At 34.0% G+C, this 14,561-nt stretch overlaps 2 protein-coding genes across 2 annotated transcripts; one reads left to right on the top strand and one right to left on the bottom strand.

The window, feature by feature from the left end:
* The first annotated feature begins 4,080 nt into the window (after positions 1 to 4,080).
* Positions 4,081 to 10,335, top strand: LOC109617964 (uncharacterized). The gene is made up of 7 exons (XM_034445445.2): positions 4,081 to 4,840; positions 5,273 to 5,725; positions 5,935 to 6,108; positions 6,433 to 6,553; positions 8,258 to 8,379; positions 8,704 to 8,903; positions 9,262 to 10,335. Exons 1-5 carry the CDS (start codon positions 4,319 to 4,321, stop codon positions 8,299 to 8,301), a joined length of 1,314 nt encoding a protein of 437 aa, XP_034301336.2. The 5' UTR covers positions 4,081 to 4,318; the 3' UTR covers positions 8,302 to 8,379; positions 8,704 to 8,903; positions 9,262 to 10,335.
* Positions 10,336 to 10,602: 267 nt separating this feature from the next.
* On the bottom strand, positions 10,603 to 12,857 carry LOC109617963 (ATP-dependent DNA helicase RecQ). Its single transcript, XM_034445434.2, has 2 exons — positions 12,254 to 12,857; positions 10,603 to 12,061 (listed from the first exon to the last, which is right to left on the bottom strand). The coding sequence occupies exons 1-2, from the start codon at positions 12,697 to 12,699 to the stop codon at positions 10,918 to 10,920; spliced, it is 1,590 nt and encodes a 529-aa protein (XP_034301325.2). The 5' UTR covers positions 12,700 to 12,857; the 3' UTR covers positions 10,603 to 10,917.
* Between the last annotated feature and the right edge of the window lie 1,704 nt (positions 12,858 to 14,561).

Genomic DNA, 14,561 nt, shown 5'->3' with positions numbered 1-14,561 from the left:
ACTGCCTGAAATCTGCATTCCTTGAGCACTGTGGTTCAAACTACGCCGACTTTACAAAGGCTGTGAACAGCATCAACAATGGAATTAGGTCATTGCGGCGATAAACTTTCAAATTGAAAAAGTGTGCATTACCCTCTTATTTAACTGTGACAGGTTTTGAAGAGAAGACTGTTATCACAGAAAAAATGCAAGAATTGCTTACATGTTTATGAAGATTTAGACTTTTCATAAAAAAGTTATTTATGAATTGTTAATAATGCAAAAGGTAATTCTGTATTCAATGTTCATATTTTCTTCAATCTAAAATCAAAAAAATATTTATTTCTACATATATCTCTTGTTTTATTTCCATTTATACCTGTGTAGTAAACAGTAGTTAATATTCATTAATTGATATTGATATCACTATAAGTACCTTATGTTCAAAAACCACAATTATTTAATATGGATAATGAAATGTAATTATATCACAGACTGGAGTGCAGAAAAGGAGTTAAATGCACACATACATGTATAAGATAGTAAATGTGGCTTGATCCTCAACAAATTGCCATCCAGTTCTACCTGGAAATTTAATGAGAGATGGTCAACAAATTAAGCAATAAGGTCGTCCAAAAACTTTCAGATATGAATTGAATGCAATAATTTAGAAAAGAAAAAAAATCAACAGGTTGTTATTTTCGTAAATTTGAGTATTTCCCTGTATTATGTAATGGAGCTCTTCTTTTAAAGGAGATTTAAGTCAGTACAGTTTAAAAATGGCCACAACCATCGAGCCCTTTTATTTATGGCATTTATGGCCTTCAACTTCTATTCAAAATAAAGAAAATACAAATAATTTAGCTTTTAAATTTAATTAACAAATTTTTATATAGTTTGAATTTTTTGTATAATATTATTTTATAAGCTCAACTTATATTATAAATGAGATTAAAGGACCACCACCATTCAGCTCTCTTAATCCTCTTTTTTAAATTGTCTCAAATTGACAAATGCTATGACAACAACAAATAAATTTATTAAATTTATTAACATAAAATCAAATGCACATGGTACCATCAAGCATCATTCAAAGACATTGGTAAAAATTGGACTTAAAGATGTTTTAAGCAGAGTGCAGTCAGAAGGAAAAAAATATAAGAATATTGGTTGTGATGTAGATAAGAAACATTGAACTGTGCATATTTCTACTTTTCTTGATTACTAGAAGGAATTTACTTAACACTTTGTTGGATATTTAATTGAAATAATAAATCAAATACCAACAGAAATAATCAAATATTTAAAAGTGGTAAACTCTGAGAAATATTTTACATTGTTGCAATAGTTATTACATGATAAAAGAACCCATCACACTGAAGTTTTTGTGTTCATTCAACAGCATGTCAACTTGCTTAACACATGTTAGTATCCTGATGCTTCACCACGATTTAGCACAACATACGGTATCACTTTATGGATATGGTCTATGTACCGTTCACACTGAGGTGTTGAGAGTGTCTCCCAGAATGCTTTGATTCCTTGAATCAGCTGATCTTTGGTTCTTGGCTTAGCGACAGTCTGTAGGTAGTATTTCATGGATGCCCACACATTCTCTATTGGGTTGAGGTCAGGAGAGGAGGCAGGAGTTGTCATGACGTTGTCAAGTTTTCCCTTTTCAGCCATCAAATCCCTGGTGGACTTCGACTTGTGCTTGCTGTCATTGTCCTATCAAATGTAAATATTTAAAATATAATCCCTGCAGTTTGATATTGTACATAAATGCTGAGTATCATTCTTACAATAGAAACTGTTAAAAAGGACAAAAATGCAATCTTGCACATTCCAGTTCATGATTAAAGAAATGAATGTGATATTAATTTCAATATAAAATGTTGCATGTACATGTATATCCTGCATGAACCTGATACAAGCGATTTCCGTCTGGAAATCTTTCCTCAACAAATGGAATGAAATTTTTGTCCAGAATATCTTGGTACACCACTGAGTCCATTACACCATTAAATATGCAAATGCTTGTTCTTCCCCGGTACGAAATCCCAGCCCAGACATATGCATGCACCTGTTAATACATACAAAAATTCTACAAACTTATTACATTTCATTATAAATATCAAAATAATAACGGATTAGCATTTGTTTACTGGTATTAACATTTTACCTTGCATGCATGCTTGGGTTTTGGTTTGCGTGCACAGATTTTCTGTATTTTTGATCCTGGCTGGTGAAAGAATAGTCGTCCAGAAGATGACATTTCTACTGTATTTTCACAAAAATGACGTTCCTAAAATCCTCTTTATTGTTGAGTGCATCCAAGCACCAACTCTGTCTCACCTGAATATCAAACATTTCAGCGGTTAACAGTTTTCAAATATTTGTACATGTGTAGTCTAAACAGTGTACAATGTAATAAGGTACAGTGGAGCCTCAGTTATCCGGACGCTTTCAATCCCAAGTCCAATCGTCCGGATAGGTGAAGTGTACGGATATTTGAAATGTGTCTATTGTTGTCATGAATGATATTGTATTTGTATACAATGGCTCCCAGTGTTGATACTCCGTTTTTTGTCTTTCATACCAAATAGCAACACATAATAATAGAATTGTCCGTTGATATGAACATTTTTAAATTTAAATAAAAACCCGCTTTATTCTATCATTTTGTCATGAAATATTAACCGGACTATAATGATAACTGAATCTACCTAAATTCTTTGTGTAAGTGTGATAGGTGCCCTGGCATTTACCATGTTTACATGTAAACTATCTATTTCTAGAATTGCCAATTTCCACAATAATTAATTTATTATAATTTAAAATTCTTTTTCTACTTTTAGAATAAAGTCAATTTTATTGATAAAATTAACGTTTACTAGTTAGATCCACCAATGCACTTCCGATGAATTAAAATGCTTTCATTTTGTTTTCTTCCTGTACTTCTGGTTTTGACTTAATCTAACAGGCGTTCATAGGACAATTCGCTTTAAAAAGAATGTTTTAATAGGTAGATAAAACACATCGCTTTGTAAAAAGTTCCAGTTTTCTTGATTAAAAAGCATGTTTTTTATTTGAAATACAGGGATGTTTAAAAAAGCGATGTCACTTGACAGGTGCACAAGTTAAGATATCTAAGCCACGTGCTGTGAGGCGTGACTAATCCTGTCTGGCCAGCACTGTCGGTTTTTTTAAAAGTGATTTGGGAAGCCAGTGTTTATACAAGCCACTCATGAGGGTCTAGCACGTGAAAAGGTGTGAAACTTAATTGACAGGGGTAATCTTTTGTACAGACTGGGGTATCATCAAATTTTACCGTCCGGTTAAATGAATCAAGATTAGTTAAAAATCAGTGTTTTGTGGTAAAAACAGACCGGAACGCGGAATTCCGGATAAATGAGACAAAATAACGTATAAAAAATCTGTTCCCAAATAAAATCGTCCGTAAACTGAAGCGTCCGGTTATATGGCGTCCGGATATCTGAGGCCCCACTGGTACTACCTAACTGCACTTTGATTAATACTATACTTTTTAAGACATGGAATATTAAATGAGTATTGGACTTCTGAACTGCAGATCACAATAAAATTTGCTTGGTGCTTTTGCTTATGTTAACTGAATATTAAAGCGTTCATTATGTTTTACATTGACCAGCTTATTATTAGTCCCCTACCGGTTTTCACCGGAGGGGACTATAACTTTCCTCTGCGTCCGTCCGTCGGTCTGTCCGTCCGTCCGTCTGTCTGTCCCACTTCAGTTTTCCACATTTTTTCTTTATGCGTTTGGGGAATAATATGAAATTTGCTGAACAGCTTCAAAATGTCAAACTACAGATCAAGTTTACACTTTTGCAGCGTCTGGTTGACATATTTTCGAGAAAATTAGTTTTTTATATTCCAATTTTTTAATGTTCGGGTTCGATATTCTGCATAACAGTGCATTGTTTTCACAATTTCCACAAACCGGTATGGGACGTGTATTGCTTATGCAATACTCCCAGAATGCTTGTTATTTTAGCTCTATGATTGACACTTCAGATCCTTGTGGTAAAAATAAAGAGAACTTGTAAAGTAACATATCATACATCTTCGCTAGCCAAGGGTTTCTGATCCGCACCGCTTCTCACGAACCCTTGGCCTATCGTGCTATCAAAAGTCGGGATTTTTTTCCTTAATTCTGATTGGGGTTTACTATAAGTGGTCGACCAATCAAAAAGTGCATAACAAATCTCATATGACGTACAGTCTCCGTTCGTGATGTTTCTATACTGTTTACTCAAGGGAAAGAAAAAAGTACGTAAACAATGTTCCGAATGATAACAGCATGGCCGCTAATACAAAGTGCTGTATTTGTACAACCGAAATCGGTCCTAAACAGCGGCGGTTAGTTTCTTCCCCAGCATTTCAAGTAAAAAATCAACTAGAGGAAGTATTGGAGAGATCCATAAGAATAGATACTGACCAGTATGTTTGTATACCATGTTTCACTAAATTAAATCGCCTATCAAAAATCGACTTTGATTTAGAACACAAAATTGCCTCACTGAGAGCTGAAAAAAATGAAATTCTTGGTGCAGTTCGTGCTAAGATGAAAATGGTGTCGACAAATTCTCCTGCTAAAGCAGCCTCGCAAGAGAAAAGACACATAATTCATAGTCCCACGCCTCGGAAGCTGAAAAAATTAGTAACCTCAAAACAAATGTCGGTGGAAAAGAGGACCCCTAACAAATTTCACAAAACAGTGGTGACACCAAATAAAAGTATTCAGACGAGGCCTGTTTTAACTCCAAGATCCTCTAAGCGCAGAAAACTTTTCTTCAAAGACCCACCAGCAGATAGTATTAGGGTAGGTTACGTACAAGGATCAATTGCATAATATGAATTTACTTGGCAAGATATGAAGGGACATGTATAAGCATTGAATATTGCTTTATGTGAAAATTATATACTATTAAATTATAAGTATTTACTCTGCATGCTGTATAAATGTTTTTTACATGACAGTAGTGAGTATTAGTATTTCAGTATGTGCTGGCAGAAAAATAGAAGAATATTTTAGTTTTACTTGCTTACAAATGTTTTGATGAAATAAGGAAATCACTTTATTTACTTTGACTTCATGTTCATGTAGTGAGGTCAATACATTTTAGTAGTAATGAAGCAAAATAAGCAACTTTTTCCAGCCATATACAATGTAATATTTAGTCAGACATATGTTCTAAAATTTCATCGGTTAAGAAGTATTTTACTTATATATATCTTATCATTTTCTATACAGATTTCTTATCGAGGCAAATTGCAGGGAGTAGTTAAGTCTAGAATTGTAAAAGGACAATGGAAAAGTGTTTTGAAGTCTATTTTAAGAGGTGACAAAAGCAAAACCCTTGCTAAAAAAATTGTTGGGATAGAAGCGTTAAGAAAGGATATACACCTTTTGATAAATGGTCAAGCTGCCAAGGAATCAAAGACAATAAGCAAATTAAGTGATGCATCTTTCCTTCGCAATTCAACCGGTAAAGATTTATGTGAGATGGACATGCTTCCATTTATTCATGAGCTTAAGACAAAGTGTCCAGTGTTACATGGCCTTTTAGAAAGTGTCATGGGGAAATCTACTTCTTTGAGGTTATCAGTTGCAGCAGCAGTACTTCTCTTCAACCGAAACAACCACTTGTCAGCAATCCACCATGTGATCGGTCAGATTCTGGATCAAGGAGGGGCCACAGATGAGGTTATTACTAACTTTAAGAATATTAGAAATTGTGTTTCTTTTGTGAAGTTTTAAATGGTAATTGTAAAAGTTTAATAAAATTATATAAAATATCAGTGATATTCATACATGTTTCCTTGTTGAGCAATTTATTTTCTTGTAAATTTCATCCAAGTTCTGAATTTGACACTAAAGTTTTTTAAAGTTGAAAGTATCTGATTTACTAATAGACTATTAGGTTGCTGAGCAACATGGGACTGTCAGTTGGACCTAAAGCAGTATATAAAAAGAAAGTTGAGCTGCAGGATGTGCAGAGAGAAAAGATCAAGGACACAGTATTACAGCAGAGACAACAGGAAGAGATAAAAGCTAAAGCAGATGAACTCAGTAAACCTGCTTTAATGGTACTAATATGAGAATATATTTTAAATGATTGTATGAATGGCTAATTTTACCTGAATATTCTCATAAATCTTTTTTCCATGCAAATAATATCAAAGAATGTTATATTGTCAGGGTTATATTAATGTCATATTCAACAATTGAAATTATCGCCACCAGTGTGATTTGCATAAACACATTTTGACATTTTCTTAAAATCAATTTTAAGTATTTGATTAGTACACTTTAAGTTTCCAAATAGTTTAAAGTAATATTTATAAATATTTACAAGTACATGTAGTATGAAAAGAATCTGCCTGACAGCATCTGTTTTGCATTTCCTCTAGTATCGCCACCTCACCTGTGGAGGAGTTACTCAAAGCCTTCAGCAAACTATTGTATCAAGCCTGGAGGGGGATACATATTTAAATCAGCTGCATGAGTTAGCCTTTATGCGTAATCATAGTGGTGAGTCTTTGCCTCATATGAGTATATGTGCTTATCATGATAAATCTGGTGACCATTCTGCCCTTTATAGTAATGCATTCACTGAATCAGAAAAGTGTACCTCAGTTGATTCCTCTCATGGTATTGAAAAATCAAAAAACTTCACTTTACCAAGACTTGAAGTAATCAGGGACATTGAATTACCTGAAGTAGAGTATGCGTCAGGATATGGTAAAGAAACAATGTTAACTTCCCTAGCAAACATAGAAAGATCAAAAAGACATATTCAGGTGGCTCTTGACTCATATGAATCTAAACTTGGGAAACCACTTCCACCAGTAGAAATAATAGGAGACAATTTTGATTGGACCAAAAGACCATCTTCAATGACCAAAACCAGGCAAGTTCAGAGTTATCATTGGTTTTTAATGCTTGGTGTACAAAGAAGGGTTGTGAATTGTGACCTTCCGGATGATTGTCCCAAGGCTGATATACTAAATGTACCCAACAGTCAATTTGTCCCTGACAGAGAAGAGTGTGAAAGTTTAGAAAATGATATGGTTTTCCATATTGTAAAAGCAGCTACAAAGTACATTCCAGCACTACAGGGTCTTCAGAAATGTGTACCTGCAAATATTGATCATCCCTATGTTGAAGAATGTAGTAGGAAATCGAACTTCTCAATCTTAGACTTGCTCGACAAGAGCGAAAATAAATCAGAAGACATGATTACTATTCTCGAACATATTCATGACAACTATATAAGCCACAGTCAAGGTGAAGATCCAAAAGTAATCAAAAAGAAGGTTTTTGGAGGAGATGTACTTACAAATGAGCGTGCTTACTCGGCCCAGTTGGCTATGTTGAACTCTCCCAATGATTTTGATAGATTGAAAGGGGTGATTCATAGGCCTGAGGGATTTCACAGGATAATGAATTTACTTGTGGTATACTTGTAGAGCAGAATAGAGTTTGAGTTGGCTTGTTCATTTCAGTTTCTATTTCAATTCAGGTGATTAATATTTTAGTGTTTATTGTTATATATTGTTGTTTATTGTGTTTAGTGTTTGTTTTAGCGTTTTAGATCTTGTTGAATCACTTTGTTAAATTTTCATTGTGATCAGGTGGGCTTGAATGTTAAAGACTTCAATCTTGTTTATTTAAAGTTGGGCCACTCCAATTAAATTTCTTGTTTGTCAGACTTAGAATCTGATGAAAAATAAGTATTGGTGGGTGATAATAAAATTATTATTTTTATAGGGTAATTCTTTAGGCAGAACATAAATAAATTTGACTGGACAATAATATTCTTTTTTTAACGATTTAAAGTACAAAAAAATAGGGCAGAAATAGATCAGAATTTCCTGGATGCATGAATTTTATAATATTATTGGCAGAGTTTAAATATGAGCCCGATGAGCAAGAAATTAAATTGATGTGGCCTTATTTATGTTAATACTAACATAATTTCATTTCCTTGTTTTACTAATTATTCAATTTATTGTTAATAATTCAGTCTTGCTTCTGTTTTCATGTTATTCTTTATCAAAAAAAAAATATTTCTTTGTAATGAAGTTGATTAAGTACTATACATGAGTTAATGATCATCTAGAAAAAAATGATACTGTTACTCATATTTTTCACAAAACTTTAACAACACTTTCAAATAACTGATGAACATTTACAAGTGCATGTTTTTATCAAAAGAGTTTATTTCCTTTGAAGGGAATCTACAAAACCTTCTACAAGTGCCAGTCAGCAAGAGATGAGGGATCTTTGTTCCAGCTGCGTAATCTTATCAACAGAAGAGATGTTCATGGTCATGACACAGTCACAGAGAGATTCAGGTATCGTTAAAGCTAAAATCAAGGTCAAACCAATCTCTCTCTTTGTTTCCTCCAATGAAAAATCACATGATACTTACCTATTCGCTTTGCTAATACATATGGACATGCCTGTGTAAATGGATATCTTTGTGAATATGAAAGTTACCAGTTAGCAAATTAATGTACTAATATAATCTTTGTGTTTTCATGATTCATCTTATTTGTTTGCATTTGCTTACGATTTCTTTTTCGAGCACCTGCAATCATGATCAGTTGTAGCTGTGGAATATCAACTTGTGGCAGCATTAATCAACTTGTATGTTGAATAAGACTTTTTTTTGACAGGGCACACTTTGCATTTGTTGAGGATGTTTTAGATGGATATATATGCAGTGCATTCATGGATTACTTTGGAATGGAAAAACTGGAGTCCGACCCCAGGCAGAATAAGCCTCCCCCTCTCTTATCAACATGGTCAAATGAAGACAAACTTAGGTGGCTTCAATCCATTGGAAGACACATTCTGGAAGTCTACATCAAGAAAGGTACTAAACTATAACCACGAGCTCAATAATCACATACATTAAGGCATAATAAATAGAACCGAGTGAAAAATTACACGCTTAATGATGGGTGGATCATGCTAATAACATGCAAATTAATTTCCATTATACTTTATAAAGTTTCACCATTATTGTTATTCTGTCCTTGTACCTGGTAAATTTACTTTGATTAATACATTTATAGATGAGCAAATCTGCAGTAAAAAATATAAATGAATTGAGGTTAATAACACTGTCATTAAGATGTCCTACGGTACTTAACTAGTATATATAATAGAAATGGGTTTTTTTGCCTTACAGGATATGTTATCTAAAGGGAATATATTTTATTCTATTATAGGTACTAGTTTTTTAGAAACTAATGAAATGGAAGAAATGGACAACCAAAGTTCCCAAATGCAGGCGTGCTACAATGCAGCAGAGAAAGTGTACATGTGTGAATGTAGCAAAAGTTACAAAACTCTGGGCCATTTTAAGAGGCATTTACAAAGTATCCACAACTGGACTTTTTCCCAAGAAGGTGAAACTACCACTTGTACCAAGGACGGTGTTGCAGAAGCCAGAGCATCATTCATGAAATGTTCATTAATTCTTCGTGACACGTATGATGCCTATCAAATGGCAGACGGCAATCGAATATTCCGCAACGCAAAGTTTGAAATGCTACTTGCAGATGCATTCCATCACACAAAATATAGATTGTGGCTTTGGAGATTTCTTGCTTACGAAAATGCACTACTTTCCCCCCGTCAAGCTTTCGAGTACAAATGGAATTGTTGTTCTAACACAAATGGGGGAGTTGGTAGAAATGTGCCAAATGATTTACTAGTGGAGATGAATGTTAATGCCATAAAGCAGAAGTTACGGTCTCAAGGTGCTAATGTGACATATGACAGTGCTAGAGTTATTGCAGTTTCAAGCCAAGTACAAGATGACATTAAACAAAACATCATCCGACAATGTGGATCCCATTTTGGATCTGCAAGACCACCCGTCAGCAAAGTGATGGACATCGCTTTAATTATACAAGAGGCAGAAAAGGGGCAGCTCATGAAAACAATATTAGGTCGTGAAGGAGTTTTTGCAAACTTTGTAGATCCATTTCAAAGAGTTGTTCCTACAGCATTCCACAAATGGATAAGTGCACAAAAACAAAGAGCTAAATTCGAACTTATTTGAAACTTGGGACACTTTGTAAGGTGTGCAAATCAATATCTTCTCTAGTTCTTTTATAACATATTAATTTACCAGATTGACAAATTATTTTTGTACACTTTTATATAAAAGCTAGGTCATTGTGAATTACATGTATCATGGATTATATTACCGGGATATACGTTGAGCACTTTCAAGTGTTCTTGAAGAACTCAGGCCATAGTATCATGAACTCTTTAATAAAGACTTAAGTCAGAAATTGTACTCATTGTCTTAATTTTTACTGACACCTTACTAGATTCTGGTAATATTTCATTTAGCAATATCAAGTGATTAATTTTAAACTGTATGAATCACTGATTATATAACAAGCAGAGTTTAAATCCACTTCCTGAATTAAAAAAAAATCTTACAACTGAAGTAATTTATTTTTTTAGTTTGCAATTATACCTTTAACATTGCTAATGAAATACAGCTGCACTTCGATTTCTCAAAAGAGGATATCTTTGGCACCAAAGAAAGAGATTTTAAATTGATTTGGAAGTCCAACGCTTTTTTACATTGAGGAATTTTACCTTTAATATTTTGATCCCTCAAATATCTTAGAAATTCCTCTTTCAATATCACGAAGTATGACTGTATTACATTAATAATGAGTGGAAGGAAATGAACATGACTTTTAAATAGTATCTGATGTCTTTAATTCGGGAGACCGAGTAAACAAATGCCATTTTTGTGCTTTTATATGATTGAAAAAAGTACATTTGGTAAAACATAGGTTTAGGATTTAAATGAACAAAGTTAAGTGTCAAAATTATATAACATTTACAATTGTTCTTTATCAATCGGAATCATTACTGTCATCAAAGTCATACATCTCAATGTCTCCGAACACATCACTTAATATAGTGCATATCTTCTCTGAAAATTCATATGACCAAATGGGCATAGTAGCCAAAATGTCATAGGGAGAAAAAAGCTTGTCAGATTTTGCCACAATATCTTCAATCACATCGTCTGTAAGGCCATGCATCAGTTCAGATGAGAGCAATGTGTTGGAAATGGATAACGAAAACTTTAATGCCCTCAATTTGTCTCTTAAAAGAACACGTTCTTGGTCTGATACAGTACGTTCCATACTAGGACAATAGATCTTCCTTTCCATACGTGCTGGGTGCGTTGCTGGGCATGATTCACCACCACATTGGCATTCCTTTTCACACACGTCACAACAGTTATGTAAAGGGTTGTTGTCATCCTTGATGCACAGGTAGGAATTGCACAGTACTTTGCGTCGGCATTGAGTATCTTTTGCCAGCTGAACAAGATCAGTATCCACTTTTTTTAACATCCCTTTATGCAGTTTGAATAATAAAAGTTCATTGGATAGTTCACCAGTTCGTCCTGCTCTACCCATTTGTTGCACAAATGTGTCCATTTTGTGTGGCAATCCATAATGAACTACATTTCTTAAAAAGGAATAGTTGACCCCCATCCCCGCAGAGTTTGTGCAAATAAGAACTCGGATAAAGCCATCCTGCGTCATATCTTTTCGGATTTCTTCCTTCAGAGTTTCTTTTGTTTTGCTATGAAACATATTAACGTATTTACAATCACTTCCTAGCATATCAACAAAAGCAGAGTATATCTTAGAGACTGTAAGAATTGTCTCAGAAAATATCACATGTCTTGGGAAGGATTCTTTCTCTGCCTTTAGTCCATCAATTAGCCAACCAAATGTTGTGTGTAAATCTTCATTATTGGGAACTTGAACAGATGTTATTTTTATGTTTTCTCTGTCAGGAGATTCTGCAATCACTTCAGAATGCTTACTGAAACATAGTTTGTTCAAAATCGTCCTCCTTTGAGAAGCTGATGAAGTTGCAGTCAATGCAGCAATGGGTACTTTAGGGCAAATGGATCGTAATTCTCCTATTCTGGAAAACCATTCCCGGAAGGGTTCTTCATCTTTACTGCCGATCCCCCTGAAAAGTGTTTTAAAAAAAAATAGTTATGAATGTCGATTTAACCCCACTGATAACACTTAAAAAAAAAAAACAAGTAATATACCCAGTCACCCCTATGTCATTGTCCCTTTTAAATTTCTTGACAGTGGTTAAACTATGTAACTTGTAGAGGTTAAATTGATACCAATTTTCAAAGAAACAGTGACCTACCACTGTACAATTGTATGTGCTTCATCCACCACAATCAATTTAATTTTCCTCTGGTACTCGGGTGTCTGCAACCTCTCGCGCCATTTTCTATCTCCCAAGAGCGCTTCTGGACTCCCAAATAAAAAGTCACATTCCATTTTCGTTATTCTAGGGTCATTAAATTCTTCGTCTCCGACACACATAGCTGAAAATCCTAACTTTTGTAGTCTTTCTGTTTGTTCCTTCATTATAGATTGCAATGGTGCAATGACGAGTACACTAGAGTCTGGTATTAACAGCGGTATGCACTCATATATAAGAGATTTCCCGCTTCCAGTTTTACAACCTACGAATAAATCTGTTCCACTTAATATTGCTGTAATTCCCTCTCGCTGAATACGTTTTAAATCCTGAATATTAAACCGTTCTTTCAAAATTCCCATGTCTATGTCTATCGAGGCCGCCATTACTGTAAATAGTGATGTTAAAGTACGGCAATTTTCATTGGCTGATTTATAAATAGGCTTAGAGATCACGTGACGTAAACAATCCCGACTTTTGATAGCACGATAGGCCAAGGGTTCGTGAGAAGCGGTGCGGATCAGAAACCCTTGGCTAGCGAAGATGCATATCATAACACAAAAATGATGCAAACCAGCAATAAATATATTATAATTTAAACATATAATAATAGTTATACTATTATGTATAAGATGTTCAAACCAGTTTGTTTTTCTTGCTGATCAGCTGACACGTTTTCGACACCACAGTTTTCCATCCTAACTCCGATCGTCGTTTTCTTATTAGACTGGTCGATAACACAAAAATGATGCAAACCAGCAATAAAAATATTATAATTTAAACATATAATAATAGTTATACTATCATGTATAAGATGTACAAACCAGTTTGTGTTTCTTGCTGATCAGCTGACACGTTTTCGACACCAGAGTTTTCCATCCTAACTCCGATCGTCGTTTTCTTATTAGACTGGTCGACACATTCACTCCAAATACTTCGAACAGTTTCCTTTGTAACATCTCTGTGGTTAGTTCATTATTTTTGACCAGCCACATGTCCATAAACTTTAAATGAATTTTCTTCAACTTCACGGCACTGTTACAAACCTTCTGAGTTCTTCTGAGTTCCTTCCCCGATTGCCATCGCCGTTTGAAGGCGTACAAACCTTGTCTGCTTATCACAAAACCATGCAAATGTTTCAGTTTTTCGCGAATCACTTCGACCGATAACTCCAAAAGGAAATAACGCACAATCATCAGTTTAATTCCTTCCGACATTCTCCGACCTCTCGTATTCACCGCCATACTTGCAAGTGATTCCTAAAGATTATTTTTTCGACACAACGAAAAGCTTAACAAGAACACCTCTGGACTTTATGGTACAATGAAGCAGAAGTCCAGGGACTTCCGAATACATTACTGATACACGGAAAGAACGATTAACGCACGATACGGTTACTGACAAACGGAAAACAAACGGATAGGATAAACGAAAAACTGATAGGTTAAACGATAAACCTGATAGGATTGACGCACGATAGGATAGAATATACGCACGATAGGATAGTATACACGCACGATGGGATAGTATTTACGCACGATACGATAGGATAGGATTGTAAACAATAACGTTGCGGGTACTGTATTAAGATTCATTTCATTTTTTCTTTCATTGTCAATGTTATAAACCTCAGAGAAATTCTCTGTTTATATACATGAGTGATCATGGCATACCAAAAGATATTAATATTGTACTATATGGTAATGATTGTCTTTCTCTCGCAGAAAATAAGTCATTTTTGACCAAACTCATAAAGTTAAAAAAAAACAGTAAGAATTTTTAAAATGAAAAATAAACAATGAGTAACACTGTGCTAAATGTACTATATATATATATATATATATATATATATATATATATATATATATATATATATATATATATATATATATATAATTTTCTTGTTATTTAACTAATTCCTTTATTACTATATTCTTTTTAAATTAGTAAAATATCCATATAAAACTTTGAAAAGCATATATATTAGTATTATAAATACTTATACCTTGATCTCAGATGGAGAGAACTAATTTTTGCCTGCTGTTCAATCCAGATTCATTTTTACACTAATATGTATATTTTTGAATAAAATATTTCTTAAACTACAGCAAGATTTCTGTCAAATATATTCACCAAAAGATTCGAAATGAAAAACTTAGCCAATAATAAAAAAAACCCTATAAAACGAATATTGAAAATAAACTTTTTATTGTTAACGTACACAGACATTAGTAATGTAGGTCATAAT

The sequence above is a fragment of the Magallana gigas genome, chromosome 5 (assembly GCF_963853765.1).
Source record: "Magallana gigas chromosome 5, xbMagGiga1.1, whole genome shotgun sequence".
NCBI lineage: Eukaryota > Metazoa > Mollusca > Bivalvia > Ostreida > Ostreidae > Magallana > Magallana gigas.
The sequence above is the reverse complement of the archived record's forward strand: the minus strand, read 5'-3'. Positions and strand labels throughout refer to the sequence as shown.